The sequence below is a fragment of the Suillus subalutaceus genome (genome assembly GCF_016647625.1).
Source record: "Suillus subalutaceus strain FC151 chromosome Unknown DFJ58scaffold_111, whole genome shotgun sequence".
Taxonomy (NCBI): domain Eukaryota; kingdom Fungi; phylum Basidiomycota; class Agaricomycetes; order Boletales; family Suillaceae; genus Suillus; species Suillus subalutaceus.
In genome coordinates, this window is record NW_024540360.1 from 1,277 (window position 1) to 23,679 (window position 22,403).

The following is a 22,403-nucleotide window of genomic DNA, read 5'->3' on the forward strand; positions in this document are numbered from 1 at the left end:
GGGTTTGCATTTAGAGGCCTGAGGACTGGACCAAACCGGACTTCAGCAGCACTATTGGACCACTGAATGTGCTACTGTTGGAGTTAGTTGTTGACGAGCTTGACTTGGAAGGAGCCGAGATAGTGGCTTAAACCTTAAATCGTCGGTGGTTACATACACTAGTCAGTTTTTAGGAAACGCTACGTGTTTGCAATGGGTTCCCTGTACATACTACATTGTACTTTGAAGCACGTGCCTGAGACTTGCGGAAACTCCTACGGCTACATATATGCTACTACAATACATCTTATTATCTAGCAAATGTCTAATAGGTACACTACAGACAGGATGGTATCTATCCGATAATGAGTCTGACAGATGAATGTCATGCTGACACACTAACATCGTTGGTGTATCTCACAATAGATGACTCATCGGCGTCATCGCACATGTAGTGAATTTTGCCACATATCACGTGGTATCTTAATTCGGCAATTTTGGTGATGCTTGACCTGCCGTCACGTCCTTCGGAAATTCATCATTCAGTTGTTGACTATTAATTTGTTTGACTTGTGATGGCTGCAGCTTCGTCGTCTTCTTCTTTGTCTTCGACTTCGTCTGTCCTCATGCCTCCCGTATCGTTGGTCTCGTTGGATCAGGAGTTTTTTGATGACGGCTCGTCCGTCGTGTCTTCTTGCGTTTTACGCAAATTCTTCGAGTTCTCTGAGGTCTCTCAAGTTCGACGAGCGCTTCGTGATCAGTATCCAGTTGGTCGGTTGTTGCCCGTCACTGTTCCTGCTTTGCGGTACTTTCCTTACCTGAGTCGTGATGATTATGCCGCAATCGCCGGAGCGCACTTTGTTCTTGTTCGGGGTTCCGATCGTAAGGTTTACCTATGTGACATGCTACGAGTGCACGTATGTGATGTTCGGTGTGTCAACAGTCTCATTATGTTTGAGCTTTTGAAGACGACAATATTTCGCAAGTTATACTCATGCGATATCGTAAGTTGTTCATACATGCCTGGTTGGTTTGGCAGGCTCTGCGAGCAAATGGAAGGAAAAGAAGCTCATCAATTTGCAGGCTTGCATATCAACTGAACAGCGCTCTTCCGGCTGTATTCCACTGTATTTGCTTTACAGTCACACCACCCGTCCGTAGTCCTCCACCTTGCATCGACAGTTATCGAACCAGCCAACCAACTTTTTTTCATGTCAATAGGGCGTAGCAGCATGCTGCTACAGACTTCAAGAACAGATTCGGGGGCCATTTGTCGTGCTCTCCCACCAGTCGCGGTCGATGACGATTGTGACGACGAACTTGAATTGACATTTGATGATTCTGCAACAGATCACTTTGTCGTTGATGAGGTTGTCGATAGGCAAATACGGTGGGTCTACTTTATGCTAGGCTGCGCGATCCTCCTCCCTTAGAATGGTGCGTACCAATACTTATCTCTCCAGTACGCGTTATGGTCCTCAACTGTATAATTTTTATCCAGTATTGATTACCGCCACCTCATCCTTCTTGTCTCGCTTGGTCGGATCACCACTGCAGGCAACCTTTGCCTCATACGTGACCACCACTTCCAGCGTATTCAATGTACTTGCGCTGGCACATGCCACGGCAACTTCGAAACGGGTTGGAATCTAATTTCTTTCGAATTCTATGGAGTCTATATCACGCTGACCATCATGTTGCATCACCCTCTCGATGAGTTTTCTGGTCTGCCGCATCAGTCACACTCATCATCGTTCTCCTGTTCTTCAGCACCTTTGGATACTACCAACCATCACCCTTCTTTTTCTTTGCAATGTTATGAGCTATTTCTTTGGCGATATGCGTTTCATATCTTTCCACAGGCATCTACGCCGGAGCCTCGCTCTTCGGGGCTCCTTACATGCAATCTACGATATCTGGCCAAACTGCCATAAATGTGGTTGTTAGTGTGGTCCAGGTGGTTACCTCCGCCTTATCCGTGTGGGGTTTGATGCTGGAAGCAATTGCCGCGTTCATATCTAACGATGGCGTTGGAGACGGAACGGCAAAGTAGGATTCTGCCCGTACATTTTTTGGAATATCTGTATTGTCTATGATATGCATGTTCATGGCCTACGCCTGGATGTTGCCGGCCTACAAGGCCACTGTGTTGGGATTTTCTCAAACTTGAAGGAGCCCTGCGCAGTGCCGATGAAACAAGGACAATTCATATATGCTGGACTCAGCTTAACGACAAACAAATTACTGTACGGTAGAATGCCAATGACAATGTTGGTAAGAGGAACGATCAGGACTGAAAACGAATGCAAAGAGAAAAGAAAGAAGGGTCCTGGGATGCCCAGCGGGCCGTTATGTTATAAAAAAACATCAATTGCCTGGTATGAGGTTATGATTGCCTCTTTTGGTGTGACATGCATAAGTTGCCAAGCGATACTCTATCCCCCTAATCCGCCTCCACCCGCAGCACGTTGACACTGTACGCTGGGGCAGTGTACGAGAAACTCTTACCAGTTTTAATCTGTGAAGTGATGGGCTTGACAGCGTTGGGAGCCTCGGGTGCATTGCTTGCAGTGGCAGAGCCTGAGAGCACTGTCGCAGTGCCAGTGCCGTGAACACCGTTGAAGGGCAGCTCGAATGTCATTTCTTCAGCCGTCATGCCTGTGTTGGCAATCTTACGAAATATCAACATCGTCACAACCGACAGAAGAATTAGAGCCTTAAGTACCTTGATGATAATCGTGTTGGTGGGTGCATCACGTGTGACACTCCAGTGGAGTGTGGCATTTTGAGGCAAGGTGCTTGGCAAATATTCGGTTCCACGGTTGAGACTGAAGAGCTGCAGCAGATGTTTGAGGGACGCAGTTCTGCTCAGATATCAAATATCACTACCTGTTGTGTATAGAAGCTGGTTGATGGGTACACATTTGACGCACTGAGGGGACATGAATCTGATGTGTATTTTCGATTGTCGTGAATGACTCACTCAAAGGCAATAAGGTTGGGTGACCACTGATAGTTGGCAATGTTCTACAGTGCGATTATTAGTGTTCACTCCAGTTACAGTATGCAAAGTTAGCTCACCATTAACAAGGGAGCATACGACGCAGCGAAGACGATGTCACTGTTACGCTCGAGACCGGTCATGAATGCGGCCTCTCCTGAAGATCCTATCCTGGCGTCAGGTACGGTTCATCACCACGAGAGAGTACACACCTTGCATATTGGGGTATACAAGGCGACCGTTGGCGGGTGTGCCGAAGATATCGCTGGCGTTAGTTGACACAACAGCATATTCACCCTCGAAGTAGTAAGTGCCATTGCGCTTTCGGCCGTGTCACATTCAGGTTCCCATTAGGAGATGAGGCGAATGCAGAGCGTACGAACCTCGACAGAATCATAGTAGAACGCATTTTCTGCGAACCATCCAGGTGTCTGGTACACGTGGTTATCATACTGCTTTGGGATGGGATCGAGAATGGGATTGAAAGGGTATGAGGTCGCGATGAATTCTACCAAGAAATGTATCAGTCAGAGGCAAGCCCCTGGACAGCAGTGTAGCGCTCACTCAGCTGAGGGAATGTAGCCGTCAAGTTGCCCGCGAAATCTCTCCAGCGGTATATATACCTTGTGGTGTATTATTGACATGCTCGTTCATCCGCTAGTTTGAGATAAAGGACTCACGATTCTGATGCAAAGAAGTCTTCATTGCCAATTTCGACATACTGCAGATTGAACGGTTCTGGGTGACCAAGAGATGCACGCAGAGCAGCTGGTTTACTCGTGGCGGAGTCACCAACGACAAAGTTGATCTGGTCGATTGCCTGTTGGATGTATGGCGCGAGATCGTTCTCAGGGAGGCTGGCTCCATCGAGCGAGTACCCTGTGTGTGAAATAAGCATGCAAACATATGGCATGCACGCCTGTTATATACCTGCCCATACAGCCATGATGGGCTCCATTTCCATATCTTCGCAAAGATACATGTACTCGAGAAGACCGAGACCGCTGAAAAAAGGGGAGGGCAATTTGTTATTGATGGCAGAATAAAAGTCACGAGAATGGCGCGGACTCAGTGTTGACGTATCCCCAGTCACCCATGCGTCCTGGACGGTCAATAAGGTTTCCTACTGTCGCATTCCATTGCCAGCGTGTAGAAAAGCTTTGGCCCTGGTGTTGCGTCAACGATCGAGTCCACAGATAGCGTGGTCAATATTTTGGGTTTACCTCCTACAAAGATAGTCAGCGTAGATGAATATGGCGCTATATGGAGCCTACCAAGTTGTTACCACCAGGCAAACGGAAGAACGAAGGCTTCATGTCATACAATGTCTATGTGCTGCTATCAGAACATGTTGCTTCAACCACAGATGAAAACACGCCTGCGCAATGTCCATACGCAGGCCATTGGCTCTGCCCCCGAATGTTGGAGGGAAGAGAGAAAACATTGCGAAGTTGATCTTCCCTCCGATAGCACTGACACCATCGACCGTGACCGTGAAAATGTTGGTAGTTGACACAGGGCTTGAGGAAGGTGTGAGATGCACCACGACCTGCGTCCAGGTCGTGGTGGAGCCGGAGACAGGCACAGAAGCGCTTGCATAGACTGCGCCAATAGAAGACTGAAGCATGACAGTGACTTTGCCAGAAAAGTCGGATGCGCTTGGGAATTTGTAGTAGAAAGAGGCGTTGTAAGTCCAAGAGGCATTGATGTTTATGCCTAGAGGGAAAACAGTGAACTCGATGCACAAGTCCCGAGGTTAGTTGGACATACCCCAATAGCCCTCATTGCCGAATCCGACTTGAACAGAGGAGCCAGATGGGATGGTAAGCTCAAGGGAGTTGGGCAGGGCATCGGACAGCGGGATGGGGTCAGCAATAACATTGATGGACGTGCCGTTGATTGGAGCCCAGCCGAAGAGCGCGTCAATTGTGTCTAGATACGTTTCAGGATTACAGTGAGGAAGATATAGTTATGTGGATCCTACTCGGTGTCACCTGCTGGAAGGCGCGATTTTGAAGCACTTGTAAAAGAACCTCAGGAACATTCCAGGAGCGTAAATTCGATGAAGCACTGACATTCGGCGTAAATACCACCGTCACCACTCTGTGAAAGAGGGTAGACGTTATTTTGAAAGAACTCAAATTATCTTGACCATGATGATATTCTCTTACATACTATAATGAGAGTGGAACAGATGAATAGGCTACGGTCGAACATCAAAGGAAACGTACATTGATATCCTATAAGTCACCGATATGTTGCATGTCAGAAAGCAGTACGAGTTTTACCACTATCTACTTGCCTCGAACATCTGTCCAACTGAGTGGTATGTTAACGCAAAATAGGGTCGCAGGTAGTGTCTCAACTCACAAAGCAGAGGCGGAATGCTGTGGGCAGCTGTACCATTGACACTGACAGTCGTCACCGCGACACCACAACTTGCGAAAATAGCGCTTGCGAGGATGCCACGACTCAGAAGGCTGGACAGCATCTTGCGATCCAAGTTGCTGGGATACACACAGCCGACCAGATGGCCCTTTTATAATGAATGGTCATGATGTCAGGGCCTGTCAGGGCGGACCGGCGTTGTGCGCAGTGGAACGCGTGACCAATACAAAGAAGTTGCAGAGAAGTACTGGGAAGGACCACAAGACTCGCAAGCGGCGGTTCGTGCAAAACGTTCTCCCCGAACTTCACTTGAATAACTGATTTTAGCCTGTGGGATTCACACTGCCAAGGCTAGCTGCCAGCGAATACTAGTGACGGGTGCCACAGACAACTTCCTTGCAATTGAAACCTCTAAGCCGCAATTATGTAGTAATAATTGGAGGTGTTTTTGAAGCAAGGAGGTAACCACCGGTAATTTAGGGTTCCGAATTTGCCCTGCAAATATTTAATTTATACCCTGAATGACAATACATACGCGCCCCCAGTGGGAGCCAGTCGAAAACATAGCACTATGTTAATTTGGATGAAAAGTCTGTGTCTGTTGGACCCAGAACACCTGAAAAGCTTAAGTATGATATACTGGACAAATTATCCTAACAGCTCAAACACCTGAAAGATCCATCATGGGCTTATTGCGGCTCCACATAGTTGAAATAAAGTTGATACAGTATCCATTATTATGCCGATGGGCTATCCGAATATTGTGAAAACTAGCAAGAACTTGAAGTCAATCCCCGACAATACCAACAGCTTACATGCACCCAAATCTCAAGATCTCACTTGAAGGACCAACTGGCTGGACTGCGACAGTATCTCAAGGCGCTGCCGTCCAACATTCCCGTTCCAAAGGAATCAAAGTATAATTTTTCCGGTTTCAACCTGGATTACATAATAATTACCCTCATGAGTCACGGACCTCCATCAATGGATGAATGGATGACGAGTGGGAGATATATATGGGAGTCTGCAGAGTAGATTACAGTCAACTGGGCGAAATTCACCTGCAGATTATTTGCCTGTCAACCAGACGCCATGGCATAGCAGGGCAGCCGCCATTGCCCTAATTCCCGGAACCCTATACTGGTTGTACATACTTCCGGTGAATCCGGTGACTTGGGCGGCCCGGCTAACCTCTTCGAACTTGGGTTTCCATTGTCCAAGCACCTAACAATGCTCTTCAAGTTGTGACGGACCTGCATTATTCCGAACTTCCTGCGTGTCTATGAAGCTACCGTGGTCCGTGACGGTGTACGTTAGCACGTCACGGTGGTTACCATTGGCCCGGGAACAGGCCTGGCAGCTGGTAAGCACCGACATCTTTGGCAACTCCATAGGACCATAACCCATTCCATTCCAAACGAGCAATCTATATATGCGCTTGAGTTTTCGTACAGCAGGTCCTGGTAGACTCCTATTTCACGGTATCATCCCGGGAACAGGCCAAGTATATTCTTCTGGATGCAGAGTTAGGAACTGTGGAGCTGACATGATGTCTTGTGCCTGCAGTTTATATTTACTACGAGCAACATTCACATGGACCACCACATTCAAATTGGTCTGGCAGAGCACGACAGAGAGGTGCGGGATGCCTTCCGAAGGCCCGGAAAGTACTTGCAAGCGACACTTAGTAGACATCTCCCACTAGCATTGGCCAACGTCAATGGTTGTAAGAGACATGCTCTTTGTAGTCACTGGGCAATAATGGGGATGAACTTAAGAGACGGTTGAAAAAGTGCATGCCTTTGCTCGTGACTGGTACGTAATATGTACACGGGGTTTGGGATTGACTCGGAGGCACTTCGAATTTCGAAATCAACCTTGATCAAGCTTGAGCGGCCATACTCACTGATTCTGCCAAACCGCCATCATGAGCAATACATTACTGTCGCAGATACAAGCCCTTGGAGTTGTCGTGGACATTGATTCAATGGATCCCAAGGCAGCCGAATCCCTGTCTGTCTCAACGACGTTTCATTCCATGACATCCAATCAGGCGATTGTGAATGGCCAGTTACAAGTACAATGGGACGCGAACCTGGAACCTCTCGTGTCTCAGTATGTCCAAGACGCTGCAATCGACATATCAACAGAGGATGGTATTCTGGAGGTACTCAATCTCGTGGTATGTATGATTGGGATCGCAATACACATCGATCAACTTCAAGTTGAAATTCTGTCATTTAGACTGTCCTTCTAGCTAGCAAAGTCATTCCATACTTGGACAAGACGGGTAGGGTTCTCGCGCAGACATCCCCTCGTACAGCGTACGACAAAGATGCCACCGTCGCACACGCAAAGGCTCTTATCAGTGTCTTTGCCAAACACGGCATATCTAGGTGGGTAGAACAGTCTAGTTCATTTTTCAGGGGATAGACTGATAGCGCTTTCCCCAGAGATAGGGTCTGTATAAAAATACCAGTCACTCCCGAAAGTATCCTTGCGTGCAAGGAGCTAGAAGAAAGTGGCATACGTACACTTGGAACTTGTTTGTTCTCTGTCCCGCAGGCTATGGCAGCATCACAGGCGGGATGTCTCTATATTGCACCTTACTTCAATGGTAGGCTTCCCAGACTTGGCACAAGAACGTTCTATCAGCGAGATCTAATCAAAGCCCTAGAATTACGAATACACTTTCCTGAAGGTGCCTCCTCGTATATCGAATACAGCGACCCCGTTCGGCAGCATCCTATGTCACCAATCATATACTCCATTATACAAGCCTTCAAGGAGAAACAAACAAGCACAACTGTGATGCCAGCGAGGTAAAAATTGTTTTCACCCTGAACGTATGGTCCACTCAACCCGCTTTGTGCAACCAGTATCATCACACTAGATGAGGTGAGTATTGAATTTGGCGAACTCCTGCATGCTGATGCGTATCACTTCTACAGGCTGTTGCTCTAGCAACACTTCGTCCGCATCACTTGACCATATCGGACAGGGTTCTCGCTCTGCTCGCTGTTGCTCCCGGAAGATCGGATGATGAGTTGGCTGCTGTTACAATGAAAGTGACTGAAGAAAAATTTGGTTTGTTTACTGCGTTTTCGATATCAAACCACGACCTTAATCTTTACATACAGTGTTTGATGCTGACTACCTGTCCAACAACGCAGCTGCCTTGCAAATTGCAATTTCAAAAGATGCAGAAACCTCCCGGAAGATCAAAGAAGCTCTTGAGATATTTGGTCAGCAGGAAGAGGAATCGATCCAGTTCCTGCGGAAGGCGCTGTCTGCTAATGAAGCCTGACCAGTGACCTCACAACTGAACGTTCAATTGCGCTATTATGCCAAACACTTCGTATTGTACAGTAAAGGGCACAAAGCCCGCATTCAAGGTGCTGAATACAGTCACTGCATTTTGTTCGATTACAGTCATTCCTCATACGAGAGAAGGCGTTCTTGCTGTTATACATATAAGGACTGTCATGAACGACTCCGAGCAAGGACAACATCCAGCATGTAATTATACTTGAAGCAGTATTTACACTCATTTTGACTGTCCGTAGCGGTACTGTAGGGTACTGTGCAGTGCCACCGTGACAAACTCGAATGGACTCCGGTGTCGAATCTACTGGGTTGCGTGCTAAGCCCGTGGCCTACATCTTCTCAGAAGACCTAGTCAAAGTGAGCACACTTCTACAGAGTACCTATGATGTATGTCATCGCCGAGTGACGTCTAATCCAATGATTCTCTCGGATATTCTCCACTACTGACAGATATCTTCACGTCTACCTTCCAATAGAAACCGTTCTCTCCTTGTCTATTCACTCATTCACGCATATGGACTTCTGACAACATGCACTGGTCAAGCGCCCCAACGATTCCTGGTTGTGCGACCACGACCTGCTGGCAAGAAGGAGCTCTTGGTTTACCATACTCGTGACTATCTCGAATACGCCATGAATCAATCAATTGATGCGCAGAACCTGCTAGAAGCTTCAGAGTTTGGGCTTGAAGACGTGCGTATACCAAACAGATTTTGTCGTTTCGTGACCTGTCGGTGCATCTATGTAGGACTGCCCCATGTTTCATGGAATCGAGGACTATATCACACAAGTCGCGGGAGCCACTTTGACCGGAGCAGCTGTCATCAGAAACGATATTTCGGACGTAGCCATTTGCTGGGATGGCGGAAGGTAAGCACTAGCTCAGTTCACCGCGGACTTTCCTTGCAATCTCAGTGTCATCATATACAGACATCACGCCAAAAAAGCACAGGCTTCAGGTTTCTGTTACGTCGCTGACTGCGTTCTCGCTATCCTCTTCCTGAAACGAACAGTACCGTCTGCGCATCCGTTGAAGAAACCACGTGTGATGTATCTTGACCTCGACCTTCATTTTTCAGATGCAGTGTCACAAGCTTTTCACAAACCTGGTTCTACGACTACTGCTCAAGTTCTCGTGCGTGCACTTCGAGTCATTGTCAATTTATGACTCATGGAATTGTTTTCAGACGTTATCTATTCATCACGCAGCTCCAGGCTTTTTCCCTGTTTCCCCCCTTGCTTCCCTTCCGGACGTCAATGATCCGGCCTTCGATCCTTTCACTTTATCGGTGCCACTCAAAGCTGGCGCGTCCACCAAAACATTCCTCCGCATTTGGCCCATCATCGAACATGTCAAGGACATCTTTCAGCCTGATTTCATTCTAGTTCAGTGTGGCTTAGATGGCTTAGCGGGTGATCCCATGGCAACCTTCAACTGGTCCTTGGGTGGCGAAGGCTCGCTCGGTTGGTGCATACAGCGCATCGTTCACGAATGGCAAGGGAAAAAAATGTTACTTGGTGGAGGTATAGTGCTACTTATCAGATCATTTTCACGCATACCATCCTAGGCTTTAGGTGGTTATAACACGCCCAATGCTGCGCGAGCTTGGACATATCTCACCTCTGTGGCAGTATGTTTGAATATCATATTCTGGCTCGTCGTGTATTGATACATTGTGTCTAATAGGGCGGAATTCCACTATCCTTGGACGCTGATATCCCCGAGTATTCTGGCTACCTCCACTTCAAGCCATCGTTTACTTTGGATGTACCCGCTGGCAACATGCAAGATCATAACACGGAGGAGTACTTACAGACAATAGAAGCCACATATGAAGGTATACTGTCGGTATTGCACTCGCGGATGGTTTCCCCAACACTCTAAGCAATGGGTACGACAGCCGATTGTACTTGGCATGGGTTTGATACATTGTAACAAGCTACAGAGGAGCAGGCCTGGCTGTCGAAATTGCCCTTGATTCTCGGGTTGATCTCGAATCTCGTTTTATGGATTCCTTGTGATTGTGGATTTGCAGGACTAACATATCAGCCAACAACTCTAGCAGATCCGCATGGGTCAATCCTTCAAAATTTACATTATTTAAATTCTGAAGTCGAGAAACATGAGTGTACACAGCGAGTGCCAGAGGGGTAAGACTAGACGTGGCTCATGAATAACTCGTCCCATTCTCAGCGGTGCACTCATAAAAAGCCTCGCCAGCACAGGGTGGCATCAACCCAGTGGGTTCATTCCCATCTTCCTTGAGCAACAGCGCCACTACACCATGCGCGGGGACGTTCATTGCCGTGAAGCTACGTACAGCAGTGCCGTTGTCCGTGTGCGTCCACAAATCCTATCCCAAAAAATTGATCAGCGACGACTGCGAAGTGCCACATGGTGTGAGAGCCTACCCGGACGGAATACTGGATACCAGCGCGAATCCAAGGAGATTCGGTGAGGTTGAAAAACATGTTAGCCGGTTCGCTCTCAGTGTTGATCTGAAGTGTATTAATATTGAAATCATTATGATACCGATGTTCTGAAATGACGTACAAGCATGAAAACCGTTCCGTTCTCACTGGGACCGCTCCAGTATTGAGCAGGGTACATTGCATTGTAGGTCCAGTCAGACTGTTCAGCCAAGGACATCTATGATTTTTTTAAAAAAAACACCAAAAAAGGCAGTGACGTACATTGATGCCCCAGCGGAAGGGCGAGATGCTAGTGCCATAGATGGGGTCCTGGTTAACTGCGATGATCTCTTGATTCTTCAGGATACTGAGCATTTCCTGACTTATGGTAGCGAGCTAAGTGTGAGGAGCGCTGGTGAGCTGCGTTGTTGAGAATGAATAAAGCACCCACATTGGTGCCAATGAGCAGGGGGGCCTTGACAAGAGCCCATGCAGTAAAGTGAGTTTTTGCTTCGTCGTACGTGAGATCTCCATTCCCTATTTCGAGCTGTCGTTTGCATAATATACTAAGTACTATTAAAAACAAGACGCTCGGTTGCACCTACCATGTCGAGATCATTGCGTCCATAGTAGTTAGTAGCTTGAGTAATGAACGATACGCTGTATTGAATATTAGCAAAGCAAAATCCCTTGAAGCAGTGACTCACGAGTTGATGATACTAGAAATCAAGTTCCATTGGGGCCCAATATCACCATCAATCTAAGCAAATCTTCGGTCAGTGTGTCGCCAGAGTTTAATGAGAGGCGACGAACTCTCCAACTGTGAGACATCTGGGCACCCCACCTGTACTTTTCCTGTGAGACAGTGATTGTCAGGGTGAATTGATACTCACAGCCAGACCTGACTCTGAGAGAATCGTTGGATACGTGAGATAGAAAACAAATGAGTGTAGGAGGTGAGACTTACCCAGCCCCACTCACACAGACTAAATATGAGGGTAGTGCCAGTTTTTTTCTGCCACCGCAGCGAGAGCATCTGCCATGCGCTGGTATTCTATGACCAAAAATGTTTAGGCAATAGACTAAGGTGAGAGGATTTCTACCCACTTCCGATCATGCCCTCCTGGATGATATCATCAAATGGAACTAGAACAAAAATGTTAGCATTGTCTGGTAGTTCCTGAACACGGATATGCTTACTGGCGCAGTTATCATATCTAAATTGAGTTGTCAGCAACCTTCCAGTCATCCTTACGAGTAGTGCTCACTTGAGGAAATCGAAACCCCAGGATTGAAAGGTCGTCGCGTCCTGTTCCTCATGCATAAAGGAGCCAGGAAACCCAGCGCAGGTAAACCAGCCAGAGTCAGAATACTAGAACTGAAGGTGAGAAAGAATTTTCTCGTCAGGGGTAACTTTCATACAATGCCTGCGTAACTAGGGGACACATGAAAATGGTGTTGTATCACGGAGAATACATGATCACGTACAAACCAAGAGCATGAAGCTGATCTGTGAGCGTGTTCATGCTTGGGAATCTGATATTATCTTCGATGAGGATCGCTTAGCACGTGTTTGTGATGGTTTTCAGCGAAAACTAACCCGACATGACCTCGCCAGTAGAGCTACGGTCCTTCATAGCCCAACAATCATCAAGATTAACGTGATTATAGCCAACATCCTAAAACGAAGTAATTCAGTGAAATTTGTCTGATTTTGCTGTGTCAAACGATACTAACCAGGAGGCCATACTCCTTCATGTAATTCGCAGTCTGGATGATGAGAGTCTCATTGACGTCGCACTATTGAATACTATAATGAGGTCACCATTTTTGGTTGAGAATTTTCACTCACCGCAAAGGCGTTCCAAGCTGACAGCCACAGGGTCTAATTGTCAACGGTGAGCTCCTGCGCTCTTAACAACACGTACCATTGTAACCCATCACTACACCAATCATGTCAATGAAGCATCATTGCATCGGGAAGAACTGAGAGACAGACCAGGCAGTTTACCAACTCCGTTCGTGATAGCATTAGCAGAAGTAGCTGCAGACAGTATACCGACCACAGCGGCAACGAACGTCCTGGACAGAGTCATTATGGGTTGTTTTTGAAACACTCTGAATAAATCATCCTCATGACATGGTGCTGTTCTTTTAAATAATAATGAGCGGAGGCCGGTGTTGCTATTTGCAACAAGCTCGTGAAAATGAGCTAGTCAGGCCGGTAAATTAATTGGCTTTTCTGCCACTTGCCGTGGCCCGTGACTTGTCCAGCAAGATGTTCGGTGTTCTTTGGTATACATACTGCTAGTAGTAGGGGCCAAATTGCCGTGCGGAGCAAAGCAGCATGCGGTATGCAGACTCAAAATAAGAACAAACAATGATACCCGAGGAGGAATTTCGGAGAAAAAACATTAATACATCATTAATCCGGTACTCTCACGGATGCATAACAACTATGTAAATGTATGACGCGCAAAGACATTTATTGAATCTTCTCGAAAGCAATGGTTTCACTAGCACTACGTGGTAACTTTGTTGTCGTGGCAGGTTGGTGTGGCAGGGACGATAAATACAGCGGACTATGAAAATGTATGCGACATTACGGCAAAACTACGGCAAATCGAACCGTCACCAAACATCCATCACACAAACAAGGGTCAACAGGGGCGCCGAGACGATCAGCCTCAGACAGTAAGTACGACTAGGTTGCGGGATCGACATAATCCACCATGAAGCTCGTAAGGTGAATACTGCAGAAGACGTTTCTTTCGTCTTGATCTGACATTTTCAAGAAGCCTTTCATTTTGTGCATTACAAAGATCGGGCGCTGACCCTTGTTTCCATCAGATTCTTGATGAAACTCAATAATGAGACCGTGACCATTGAGCTCAAGAATGGCTCTGTAGTCCATGGCACAATTACTGGTATGTCAAATGGACGAGACTGACACTGTTTGCAAAATCTTAAACCATTTTTACAGGCGTAGATATGCAGATGAATACCCACCTTAAAACTGTCAAAATGACAGCCCGTAATCGGGACCCAACGTCCCTCGACTCCCTATCTATTCGCGGCAACAATATCCGCTACTTTGTGCTTCCCGATGCCCTCCCTCTTGATACACTATTAGTGGATGACGCACCAAAACCCAAGGGCAGGAAGAAGGATGATGCACGCGGAAGGGGCCGTGCACGAGGGAGTGGGTTGGTTGACCGCGGGCGTGGTGGTCGAGGCAGGGGAAGGGGACGAGGCAGGGGTTTCTGATGGTTCATTCCCAAAAATATCATGCTCGTATCGCATTGTCATCTGTATATCGTGTTTCTGCTTTTTGCTAATGCTAAAATATGGCGCCGAGCTACACACTCGCTCGGTTTGTATCAGTTATTTATGAGTTCTCCTGGACTTCTCATGTGGTTTTGAATCATTTTGCAGACCATACATGTAACATGGTACATAATAATATCATTGCCACAAGATCACGATGAAAATTGTTCAAAGACGCGTGTGGCTGTGCAGTTCCTTCATGCTCCTGCGCCGTTTTGCGTCAACTTCAACGTTGCCGCCAACGATCCGGCAGCTACTTTCTTCCCTGCAACCGACTGGCCATGTGACTAAAGTACAATTGAGTGGTTGGATCAAATCTGTACGAAGACAGAAAAATGTCACTTTCGCGGTGATTAACGATGGAAGTTGTGGTTCCGGCTTGCAAGCAGTCTTGAAGCCAGATGCTACCCCACACAAGTATGTTCTCAAGGCATTTCGGAACATAGAGGTTCATAATACCGTCACTCAGCTTAACCAATGGTGCCAGCGTCCGCATTTGTGGCAACCTGGTCCAAAGCTTGGGCCGCGGACAATCATATGAACTGCATGTTTGAAGCGGTTGATGTCTTGGGTGAATGTAACCCGGAGGTACGTGTTATCTACGGATAAAATACTGCCAATTTAAACTCTGTGAAGGCCTACCCTATCCAAAAGCAAGCCCTACCCGTGGAATTTCTAAGGGACAATGCTCATCTGAGGGCTCGAACAGATATCAATGCTGCTATGCTCCGTCTACGTGACTCTGTCCTTCGGACGCTACATAGTTATTATGAGGTGCTAATAAACATCCCATCGTCCGCCCTGTTGTTGACACGTCCAAACCCAGGCCCAAGACTTCCATTACGTGCACACGCCCATTCTGACTTCAAACGATTGTGAGGGTGGTGGTTGAAACGTTTCGTGTCTCGCCCCGCTTCTTCCGCCCCCTTCTTCAGGGCAATCGCCCGATCCGAGCGCACAAGCCGAGTTCTTCTCCCAGCCGGCATATCTTACTGTGTCTTCGCAACTTCACCTGGAGGCCCTTGCTGCTTCCCTCTCTCGGGTTTACACGCTCTCTCCTTGCTTCCGGGCAGAACGTTCTCAAACGAATAGGCACCTTGCGGAATTCTGGATGCTCGAAGCTGAATGGGCATTTATTAGCCACGTCGGAGACGTATGTTATGTGGTTGAGGAGTCTCTCAAAAATGTCCTCCTTCAGTGTCGATCAGAAAACGCACTCCTTTGGAAAGATGGCGACCGAAGCAAAACTCAAATCTCTGGAAGATGCATCGCGCCCTGAAATGCCCTGGACAACGCATGTCATACACTGATGCTGTAAAGGCGTTGCAGAAATACCATGCTTCTTCTCGAGTTGGATTCGAATTCCAGCCTGCATGGGGGAGATCATTGCAAAGCGAGCATGAGCGTTGGCTTTCGGAACGACTTGTCGGCGGTCCTGTATTTGTCACAGACTACCCAACCTCCCTGAAACCATTCTATATGCGAGCTAATGATGATGGGCAAACTGTAGCGTGCTTTGATCTTCTAGTTCCTTTCATCGGCGAGCTCGTGGGTGGGTCGCTCAGAGAAGAGAGATATTCTCATTTGGTCGAGGCTATACAGAGGCATGGGCTTAAGGAGGAAGAATACGGGTGGTACGTGGATTTGAGGAAGTATGGGAGCGCGCCTCATGGGGGCTATGGGCTGGGGTTCGAACGACTGATTAGCTGGATGAGCGGGATTGAGAATGTGCGGGAGTGCATCGCGATGCCGAGGTGGGCAAAACGGATGTTGTTGTAACATAGTACTCTCGTCAGCTCCTCTCGATTTGGTGGAAAAGTTCCGAATCAATCTGGGCTCTGTTGCAAAGTCTTGTGAGCTATATTCTACGATTTCGAAGACCACGGACAGGCCAAATGAGTGGGTCTTGTCTGCAATACTGGAGACCTGCTTACTTGTTGGTTTAATCGCCACTGCTATTATGACTGCCAGGGGCATGAACGTTGAATCTTTTCTAGTTACCTTTTGCTCTTCTGGCAATTTGAATTTCGTCATGCATGTCGCTTTCGGTGTCTCCCTACATGATCGATCATGTACTTCTAATTATTCCCGCTACGTAAGTAGTGGGTTTTTTCCGTGCCATGGCCGTTTGGACCTCATCTCAATTTTTTTTGGTGAAAAATCGATTCCGGCCCTAAACACGTCTGTTTGTGGCGTTTGATTCACACGGTTTTGAACTTGTCTGTGTACATCCATCTAATTTGTCAGTTGTTGACTACACATTATGTTTCCTCATAAAGTCCTCGGATCTTTCGCCGACATTCTTGCTGTTATTCGCATCGATGATGCGAGTCTTGATTCAACTGTATCATTGTCTTTTCTGCATGATCGCAATGTTCTGCGTTCTGTCATCAATCATGATGGAGTCACAGTGGAATCTGCTTTTGGGCCTGTGCGTGTTCCTACTGTTGATGGTTGGTACAATTCTTGACAGACATTTCGATCTGTCTATTTGAATGGGTGTGACGTCGAGTTGGGCCGTGATTGGTTTGCATTTGTGAATGCAAAGTCTGATGGCATACAATTCCTTCGACCTTCGGATTTAGACGTTGCCCAGCTTCCTGATGATCATAGTTGGAATCTTTGGCCTCGAGGTACATATATTTGTATAGATTATTTTCATATGTTTGATGATTGTTTCTAGATAATCTTTCCCTCTCTTCATCTGTTATCTCTAATAAAGAAGAAGATTTAAGTACTGCTACCCAAGCGGGTCTATGTTTAGCTGCCCAAGCGGGTTCTTCTACTGCAACCCAAGCGGGTTTATCTCTTGCATCTTCACCTATACCTTTGCGAAATGAACATGTTGTCGATAATTTTTTTGGTGGTTATGAAAGCTTGTCGAGATCAAGCCTGAGTGAATTGGCAGTTGCACATGGCCTTAAAGTGAATCCTAATGTATCTATGGAGGATTTGCATCAGGCTATATCTCGTCATGTTGGCACAGGATGTTGTGGTTCTCATGTATCGCAACATTTTGAGGGCTGCGAATTGATCCGTCAAGGGCTTGACATGTCTTGTAGTGGTGAGGATACCGTGCTTTCTGCGAGGATAGCGTTTTTGACTGCTATATTGACAACTACAAAACGACGTCCTCTTGAACGGCTGTTGAAAGCAAATGGTGTCAGTTTTGTCATCGGTTCGAAAACAGGGCAACTTCATCATACGCTGAGAAAGCATATCAAGTCACTACGAAAAGCAAAGTTGAAATCTATTAATTCTAATGATCGTGAAGACCATCGTCGACAGGTTTGTCGTGAATGGCCCCAGATTCCGTCATCGGATTTGAAGTGTCGTTTGGTGCAGATGTTTAGGGATGAGACTTCTTCTGAACATCTGGCCATGTTTACATGCGCGTCTTGTGCTGAAAGTGTTTTGTGTTCGGAATGTACATTAGTATCTCTGGATGATTTTGATTTGTCTCTGTTGTGCAGACCAGACCGACAAGATGATCAGCATATGTCAGGTGATTATTTTGACGGAGATTGTCCCCTACCTCAAATTCCATTTGCAGAATCGAATGATGTGCTTAGTGATTTGATGCTCGATCCATCTGGAGTAAAAACATGCAGCGATGGTGAGTATCAGCTGTCTCTCTGCAGTGTATGCCACAAAAAACTTGTGAAGGGCAAATGACCGGCTCTTAGCCTCGTGAACTGCACTTTTTTTAGGAGACGTACCTAATGAATTAAAGGATTTGATGGTCGTTGAGGAAGCCATGATTGCTCGTTGTCGTGCAAAGTGCTGGATCATTCAGCTTAAGGAAGAAAACCAGAACCTGCAATTGTCAACTAATCAACGAGGAATTAAAGGACACATAATCATCTATCCTCAGCGCCTGGAAGGTATTGCCGCCATCTTGCCTCCAACAGTTGATGACATTGTCACTCCGATCTGCATCATTTTTGTGGGTTCATGTCCACCATCTCGAGAATGGCTTCAAGAAAAAGCCAAACCTTTGATAGTGCGAAGAGAAAAAGTGTGTGCTGCATTAGTTTGGTTGAAGAAACACAACCGATTGTACAAGGACATTACCATTGATCACGCCATACTGGATTCGATGGAAGAGGAGACATTGATGCCCTTTCATGTCGATCATATTCTTCCTAACGATGCGCGAGAATCCTTGACTTCGAGATACGATGCAGATGAAGTGATGCAATTGGAAGACTCACTTGATTCGGAGTCACATTCAGTTGAACCTCAGTCTAATTTTGAGAGTGTGGTGGTTACTGATGTCGATGGTCATGCCTCTGTGAATGAGTTGCGAGCTGTGGCAGTACATCATATAAAGAACAAGGGTGGTGGATACATCCAAATCCCCCATGATCCTGAACCTGTCAATGAATTTTTTCAGCCGGATCTGTTTCCGATGATCTATCCTACCTTGTTTCTGTATGGTTTAGGAGGGTTCGAAGACCACTTACGTTCTGAGCGTCTGTCTATGAAGAGACATGTTAAACACCTGTTCAACCTGGCTGATCGTCATTTTCAGGAACACTATTTGTTTTTGTTCACCGCATTTAATATTTTACAGCGATGGAAAATTCTGATACATACTTCTTTAAAGGTAAAGCGAGATACGTTCCCGTCTGTAGCTACTAATCTTGCCGCTGTATCGCCATGGGCTGTGCATTGTGTCACAGAAAGAGTGGCTCGGGGAGATGCAGTTTCTGCAAATAATGAGGATGAGAGAAGTGTTTTGCGCCTGATGAAGGAAGTACAAGTAATAACTTCGAATGTTCCAGGTTCTGCACACATGAGAGTGAACATGCGAAATGAAATCTGTGGTTTAATGTGTGATCGAGGCTTACTGAGTTTCTACATCACGATCAACCCAGCAGACATATACAACCCTCTTGTTAAATTTCTTGCTGGTGCCAAGATAGATGTTGACATTCTCTTACCAGAACAGGTGCCAAATTTTCATGATCAGTCGATTCTTGTCGCTCAAAATCCTGCTGTTGCAGCTAAGTTTTTCAATATCTATATGAAAACATTCATTAAATGCCTCCTGTGATTCGAAGGAAAAGGAGTGGACCTTAATGAGGGAGTACTTGGTATCGTCAGTGCATATTATGGATGTGTCGAGGCTCAAGGCCGAAGAACACTGCATTGTCATATGATGGTATGGCTAGAAGGAGGTCTGAACCCTAACGAAATCAAAGACCGAATATTAAGAAATGACAAACAAGAATTTAAGGAATGACTTCTTCGATATCTGGAAGACACCATAGCTACTTGTATCCCAGAATATCCACAAGGAGAGTTATCTCTGTGTCCAGACGAAGGTCCTCATCCTTGTTCCACTCAAGGAGTCAATTTTCAGAATGTGGGAGATGAGACGCTACAAACGATGCGTGAAAAAGACATGCATATTCTTGCTAAGAAATGCCAGACTCACTGACATTCGAAGATGTGTTGGAAATACTGGAAAGGCCCACTGGAACCGAAAGAATGTCGTTTTGATCTAGATGAGAAAAATGTGCATCCGATAAACTTTACGGATCCAGACACGGGAGAGATCACCTTGAAGTGTTTAGATGGTCTCGTTAACCACTTTAATGTGACCATACTCGAAGCTGTGAGATGCAACATGGACATAAAGTTTATTGGATCTGGTCCTGCTGCGAAAGCAATACTGTATTATATCACTGACTACATAACAAAATCTCAATTGAAGACTCACGTTGCATTGGCTGCTATGGAAACTGCAATACACAAACTAGAGGAATACAATCCAAACGACGAAGAGTGCACAGTACGAGCTAAGAGAATGCTTCAAAAATGTGCGCATTCAATGATTTCTCATCAAGAACTGTCTGCTCAACAAGTTTGTTCGTACCTGATGGATTTTGAGGATCATTTCACAAGCCACGAGTACCGCAATCTATATTGGACAAATTTCGAGTCCTTTATAGAAGAATGCAATCCGAGTCCCGAATGCAATCAACCATCAGATACTATGAAAGACACTGACAGCGATGAAAACAATACAGAAAAAAATTTGGATGCAGCTGATGAGGACTTGGACCAGCAGCAAAAACCTGTCGAAGGATCTTTGGCCGACGATGAGATCTATGTTGAACAACTCCAGAATGATGAGATTCGAATCGACAGCGATAACTTTGGGAATCTCGTACCGAAAGCCGCTCAAGTTATGGACTACCTTCACAGGGACAAGAAGTTTAATAACATATGTGTGTGGGATTTCGTAGCTCAAGTAGACAAGGTGAAAATCAACAGGAAAAATAAGAAATCACAGGCTGATGACGTGGACAGTGATGATGACGACGATAGGGATGATATTGACCGTTCAAGGAGTGAAGGTGATCTAGAAGAAAGCATGAATGACAATGAGCTCAATAAAAATATAGATATCGAGGAATCACCAATGACACCTGCCAAAACACATCAACCCTTGCTGAAAGAAGACATCCTTCAATCCCATTCGAAAACATGGCCTTTTGGAGAGTTACAAGCTGGACATTATGAATTGCGAACTCATTTTTGCGAGTAAGACAGCAAGAAAATCGACGCATACCTGTACCCATGGGACCTCGCATGCCTCGTCGAGATCAGGCACCCGTATATCCTAAATATTGTCGTTTGATGCTCGTTCTTTTTAAACCTTGGAGATCTGTCTCTGATCTTAAGCGAGATACTCAGTCATGGACTGAAGCATTTGACACCTTCCAGCGTACCTGTTCGAACACTGTGACTTCGATCTTGAACAACATGCAAATATTACATGAGTGTAAAGACAGTCGTGACGACCATTTTGCAAACCGTCGGCTTCATCATAAACTAGCAGGGATATCTACCGAAATAATCAGTCACAGTGGTGCTCCTCATGAAGATGACATATTTGGAGATAATACAGATGAAGACATACTCATGCACTTAGAATCCATGGACTCCTGTCGTTCTATACGTCAATCCACGATGAATGATGACTTGATTTGCTGTTTACATCACATGGATGCATGCCGATTTTTTGAGACTCTCTCGCATACTGCATTACCGGACAATCCTGTGCATAATGAACCAGAGAATAATCAGACTTTAGAAGAGAACATTCAAGATACCTCACAAGAGAACAATTGGTGTGAGTGCTACAAAAAAAGACGGATGAAATGGAAGAAAAAACAAGTCGTTGATAATCTTACTCAATCATGTCCACCTGCTAATAAAACATGCCATCGACGACAATTGAAACACTTCAATCGAGGCCATCATATGAGACCCTTGTTCCTGATATTCAAAGCCGTACTCACCCAATAGATCCATATCGTGATGTCAATAGTTCATGTGTCGCAAAAGACTGGACTTTAAATGATGATCAGTCCAGAGCATTCAAAATAATAGCAGAACATAGTCGTCTGACTGTTAAGACCGTAGCTCAAGGGTAGACGGATCCGAAGGGCTTGGCCTCAGCTCGTGCGCTGTGCCCCTTACCCGAGTACGTGCCCTTAATTTCAGAATGAAGTCCAGATGGAATCCGACGAAGTCCGAAGGAATTCCGGAGGCTGGCTACTCTAGTAGAGTGCTAGAGGACTTCTGGATGAGTGCAAGAAACTTCTGGAGGAGTATAGGAAACTCCGGAGGAGTTTCATCCACTGTATTAGATCTGAAGGTAAGACTTCCCAAGGTAAGTTCCCTAGATAGAAACACATAGAGGATAGGCTGCAAGGGACAGAGTCCAAAGCAGGATAGGATAGGAGGAGTGGTCCGAAGGACAGGAAAGGAAAGGCTACTACGGACAAGGTCCGGAATAGAAACAAACAGAGATAGACTACACTATGGTAGAGTCGGATAGACGGGGTTTAGACAGAAGTCTCGGAAAGACAGGAAGTGCCGGAAAGGCAAAACTTCGGTTTAGGGAATCAATCCCTAGACTTCAGAACAGAGACATAGGGGACAAATCCGA

At 46.1% G+C, this 22,403-nt stretch overlaps 11 protein-coding genes across 11 annotated transcripts; 9 read left to right on the forward strand and 2 right to left on the reverse strand.

Annotated features, from left to right (window-relative positions):
• Nucleotides 1-605: 605 nt before the first annotated feature.
• On the forward strand, nt 606-1,632 carry DFJ58DRAFT_916016 (uncharacterized protein; the record flags this gene model as incomplete). Its single annotated transcript, XM_041395460.1, has 6 exons — nt 606-861; nt 966-983; nt 1,063-1,132; nt 1,201-1,369; nt 1,390-1,416; nt 1,443-1,632. The coding sequence occupies exons 1-6, from the start codon at nt 808-810 to the stop codon at nt 1,630-1,632; spliced, it is 528 nt and encodes a 175-aa protein (XP_041240160.1). The 5' UTR covers nt 606-807.
• Nucleotides 1,633-2,170: 538 nt separating this feature from the next.
• On the reverse strand, nt 2,171-5,476 carry DFJ58DRAFT_706986 (glycoside hydrolase family 51 protein). Its single transcript, XM_041383749.1, has 16 exons — nt 5,351-5,476; nt 4,965-5,000; nt 4,751-4,912; nt 4,329-4,696; nt 4,255-4,308; nt 4,049-4,146; nt 3,911-3,984; nt 3,661-3,859; nt 3,545-3,603; nt 3,364-3,488; nt 3,193-3,301; nt 3,061-3,146; nt 2,963-3,006; nt 2,869-2,911; nt 2,705-2,815; nt 2,171-2,650 (listed from the first exon to the last, which is right to left on the reverse strand). Exons 1-16 carry the CDS (start codon nt 5,469-5,471, stop codon nt 2,423-2,425), a joined length of 1,917 nt encoding a protein of 638 aa, XP_041240161.1. The 5' UTR covers nt 5,472-5,476; the 3' UTR covers nt 2,171-2,422.
• Nucleotides 5,477-7,022: 1,546 nt separating this feature from the next.
• DFJ58DRAFT_46586 (aldolase) lies at nt 7,023-8,840 on the forward strand. Its single transcript, XM_041380516.1, has 7 exons — nt 7,023-7,550; nt 7,613-7,764; nt 7,822-7,985; nt 8,046-8,190; nt 8,248-8,266; nt 8,320-8,455; nt 8,509-8,840. Exons 1-7 carry the CDS (start codon nt 7,296-7,298, stop codon nt 8,673-8,675), a joined length of 1,038 nt encoding a protein of 345 aa, XP_041240162.1. The 5' UTR covers nt 7,023-7,295; the 3' UTR covers nt 8,676-8,840.
• A 101-nt stretch (nt 8,841-8,941) lies between these two features.
• Nucleotides 8,942-10,755, forward strand: DFJ58DRAFT_804923 (uncharacterized protein). Its single transcript, XM_041391063.1, has 7 exons — nt 8,942-9,052; nt 9,146-9,388; nt 9,444-9,565; nt 9,626-9,830; nt 9,883-10,219; nt 10,271-10,326; nt 10,383-10,755. The coding sequence occupies exons 1-7, from the start codon at nt 8,978-8,980 to the stop codon at nt 10,578-10,580; spliced, it is 1,236 nt and encodes a 411-aa protein (XP_041240163.1). The 5' UTR covers nt 8,942-8,977; the 3' UTR covers nt 10,581-10,755.
• Nucleotides 10,756-10,811: 56 nt separating this feature from the next.
• On the reverse strand, nt 10,812-13,413 carry DFJ58DRAFT_804933 (glycoside hydrolase family 27 protein). Its single transcript, XM_041391064.1, has 16 exons — nt 13,107-13,413; nt 12,960-12,976; nt 12,845-12,907; nt 12,708-12,786; nt 12,592-12,653; nt 12,376-12,479; nt 12,308-12,324; nt 12,211-12,253; nt 12,075-12,153; nt 11,815-11,867; nt 11,713-11,767; nt 11,559-11,654; nt 11,390-11,503; nt 11,250-11,327; nt 11,108-11,194; nt 10,812-11,049 (listed from the first exon to the last, which is right to left on the reverse strand). Exons 1-16 carry the CDS (start codon nt 13,201-13,203, stop codon nt 10,864-10,866), a joined length of 1,230 nt encoding a protein of 409 aa, XP_041240164.1. The 5' UTR covers nt 13,204-13,413; the 3' UTR covers nt 10,812-10,863.
• Nucleotides 13,414-13,964: 551 nt separating this feature from the next.
• On the forward strand, nt 13,965-14,374 carry DFJ58DRAFT_731738 (Sm-like ribonucleoprotein; the record flags this gene model as incomplete). Its single annotated transcript, XM_041386083.1, has 2 exons — nt 13,965-14,034; nt 14,091-14,374. 2 exons carry the CDS (start codon nt 13,965-13,967, stop codon nt 14,372-14,374), a joined length of 354 nt encoding a protein of 117 aa, XP_041240165.1.
• Nucleotides 14,375-14,633: 259 nt separating this feature from the next.
• Nucleotides 14,634-16,213, forward strand: DFJ58DRAFT_717829 (uncharacterized protein; the record flags this gene model as incomplete). The annotated part of the gene is made up of 6 exons (XM_041384407.1): nt 14,634-14,851; nt 14,904-14,982; nt 15,071-15,208; nt 15,261-15,321; nt 15,370-15,620; nt 15,755-16,213. The coding sequence occupies 6 exons, from the start codon at nt 14,634-14,636 to the stop codon at nt 16,211-16,213; spliced, it is 1,206 nt and encodes a 401-aa protein (XP_041240166.1).
• Nucleotides 16,214-18,191: 1,978 nt separating this feature from the next.
• DFJ58DRAFT_615528 (uncharacterized protein) lies at nt 18,192-18,938 on the forward strand (the record flags this gene model as incomplete). The annotated part of the gene is made up of 1 exon (XM_041380961.1): nt 18,192-18,938. A coding segment is annotated over one exon (747 nt), but the record flags the coding sequence as incomplete, so codon positions are not given.
• A 45-nt stretch (nt 18,939-18,983) lies between these two features.
• Nucleotides 18,984-19,481, forward strand: DFJ58DRAFT_617230 (uncharacterized protein; the record flags this gene model as incomplete). Its single annotated transcript, XM_041380985.1, has 1 exon — nt 18,984-19,481. A coding segment is annotated over one exon (498 nt), but the record flags the coding sequence as incomplete, so codon positions are not given.
• A 408-nt stretch (nt 19,482-19,889) lies between these two features.
• DFJ58DRAFT_731741 (uncharacterized protein) lies at nt 19,890-20,993 on the forward strand (the record flags this gene model as incomplete). The annotated part of the gene is made up of 1 exon (XM_041386084.1): nt 19,890-20,993. One exon carries the CDS (start codon nt 19,890-19,892, stop codon nt 20,991-20,993), a length of 1,104 nt encoding a protein of 367 aa, XP_041240169.1.
• Nucleotides 20,994-21,025: 32 nt separating this feature from the next.
• Nucleotides 21,026-21,250, forward strand: DFJ58DRAFT_665437 (uncharacterized protein; the record flags this gene model as incomplete). Its single annotated transcript, XM_041382504.1, has 1 exon — nt 21,026-21,250. A coding segment is annotated over one exon (225 nt), but the record flags the coding sequence as incomplete, so codon positions are not given.
• Between the last annotated feature and the right edge of the window lie 1,153 nt (nt 21,251-22,403).

Bases quoted from the DNA above. Each gene is read 5' to 3' on its own strand.
- DFJ58DRAFT_804933 (XM_041391064.1), bottom strand. From the start codon at position 13,203: ATGACTCTGTCCAGGACGTTCGTTGCCGCTGTGGTCGGTATACTGTCT. The intron at 12,787-12,844 runs GTTAGTATCGTT...ACTTCGTTTTAG, and splicing joins TGAAGGAGTATGGCCTCCTG to GATGTTGGCTATAATCACGT. The intron at 11,868-12,074 runs GTAAGTCTCACC...AGATTTGCTTAG, and splicing joins GTCTGTGTGAGTGGGGCTGG to ATTGATGGTGATATTGGGCC.
- DFJ58DRAFT_706986 (XM_041383749.1), bottom strand. From the start codon at position 5,471: ATGCTGTCCAGCCTTCTGAGTCGTGGCATCCTCGCAAGCGCTATTTTC. The intron at 5,001-5,350 runs GTGAGTTGAGAC...TTCTTTTACAAG, and splicing joins CAGCATTCCGCCTCTGCTTT to TGCTTCAAAATCGCGCCTTC. The intron at 2,651-2,704 runs GTACTTAAGGCT...ATATTTCGTAAG, and splicing joins CCAACACGATTATCATCAAG to ATTGCCAACACAGGCATGAC.
- DFJ58DRAFT_46586 (XM_041380516.1), top strand. From the start codon at position 7,296: ATGAGCAATACATTACTGTCGCAGATACAAGCCCTTGGAGTTGTCGTG. The intron at 7,551-7,612 runs GTATGTATGATT...TCTGTCATTTAG, and splicing joins TGGAGGTACTCAATCTCGTG to ACTGTCCTTCTAGCTAGCAA. The intron at 8,456-8,508 runs GTTTGTTTACTG...CTTTACATACAG, and splicing joins AGTGACTGAAGAAAAATTTG to TGTTTGATGCTGACTACCTG.
- DFJ58DRAFT_804923 (XM_041391063.1), top strand. From the start codon at position 8,978: ATGGACTCCGGTGTCGAATCTACTGGGTTGCGTGCTAAGCCCGTGGCC. The intron at 9,389-9,443 runs GTGCGTATACCA...GCATCTATGTAG, and splicing joins CAGAGTTTGGGCTTGAAGAC to GACTGCCCCATGTTTCATGG. The intron at 9,831-9,882 runs GTGCGTGCACTT...AATTGTTTTCAG, and splicing joins CGACTACTGCTCAAGTTCTC to ACGTTATCTATTCATCACGC.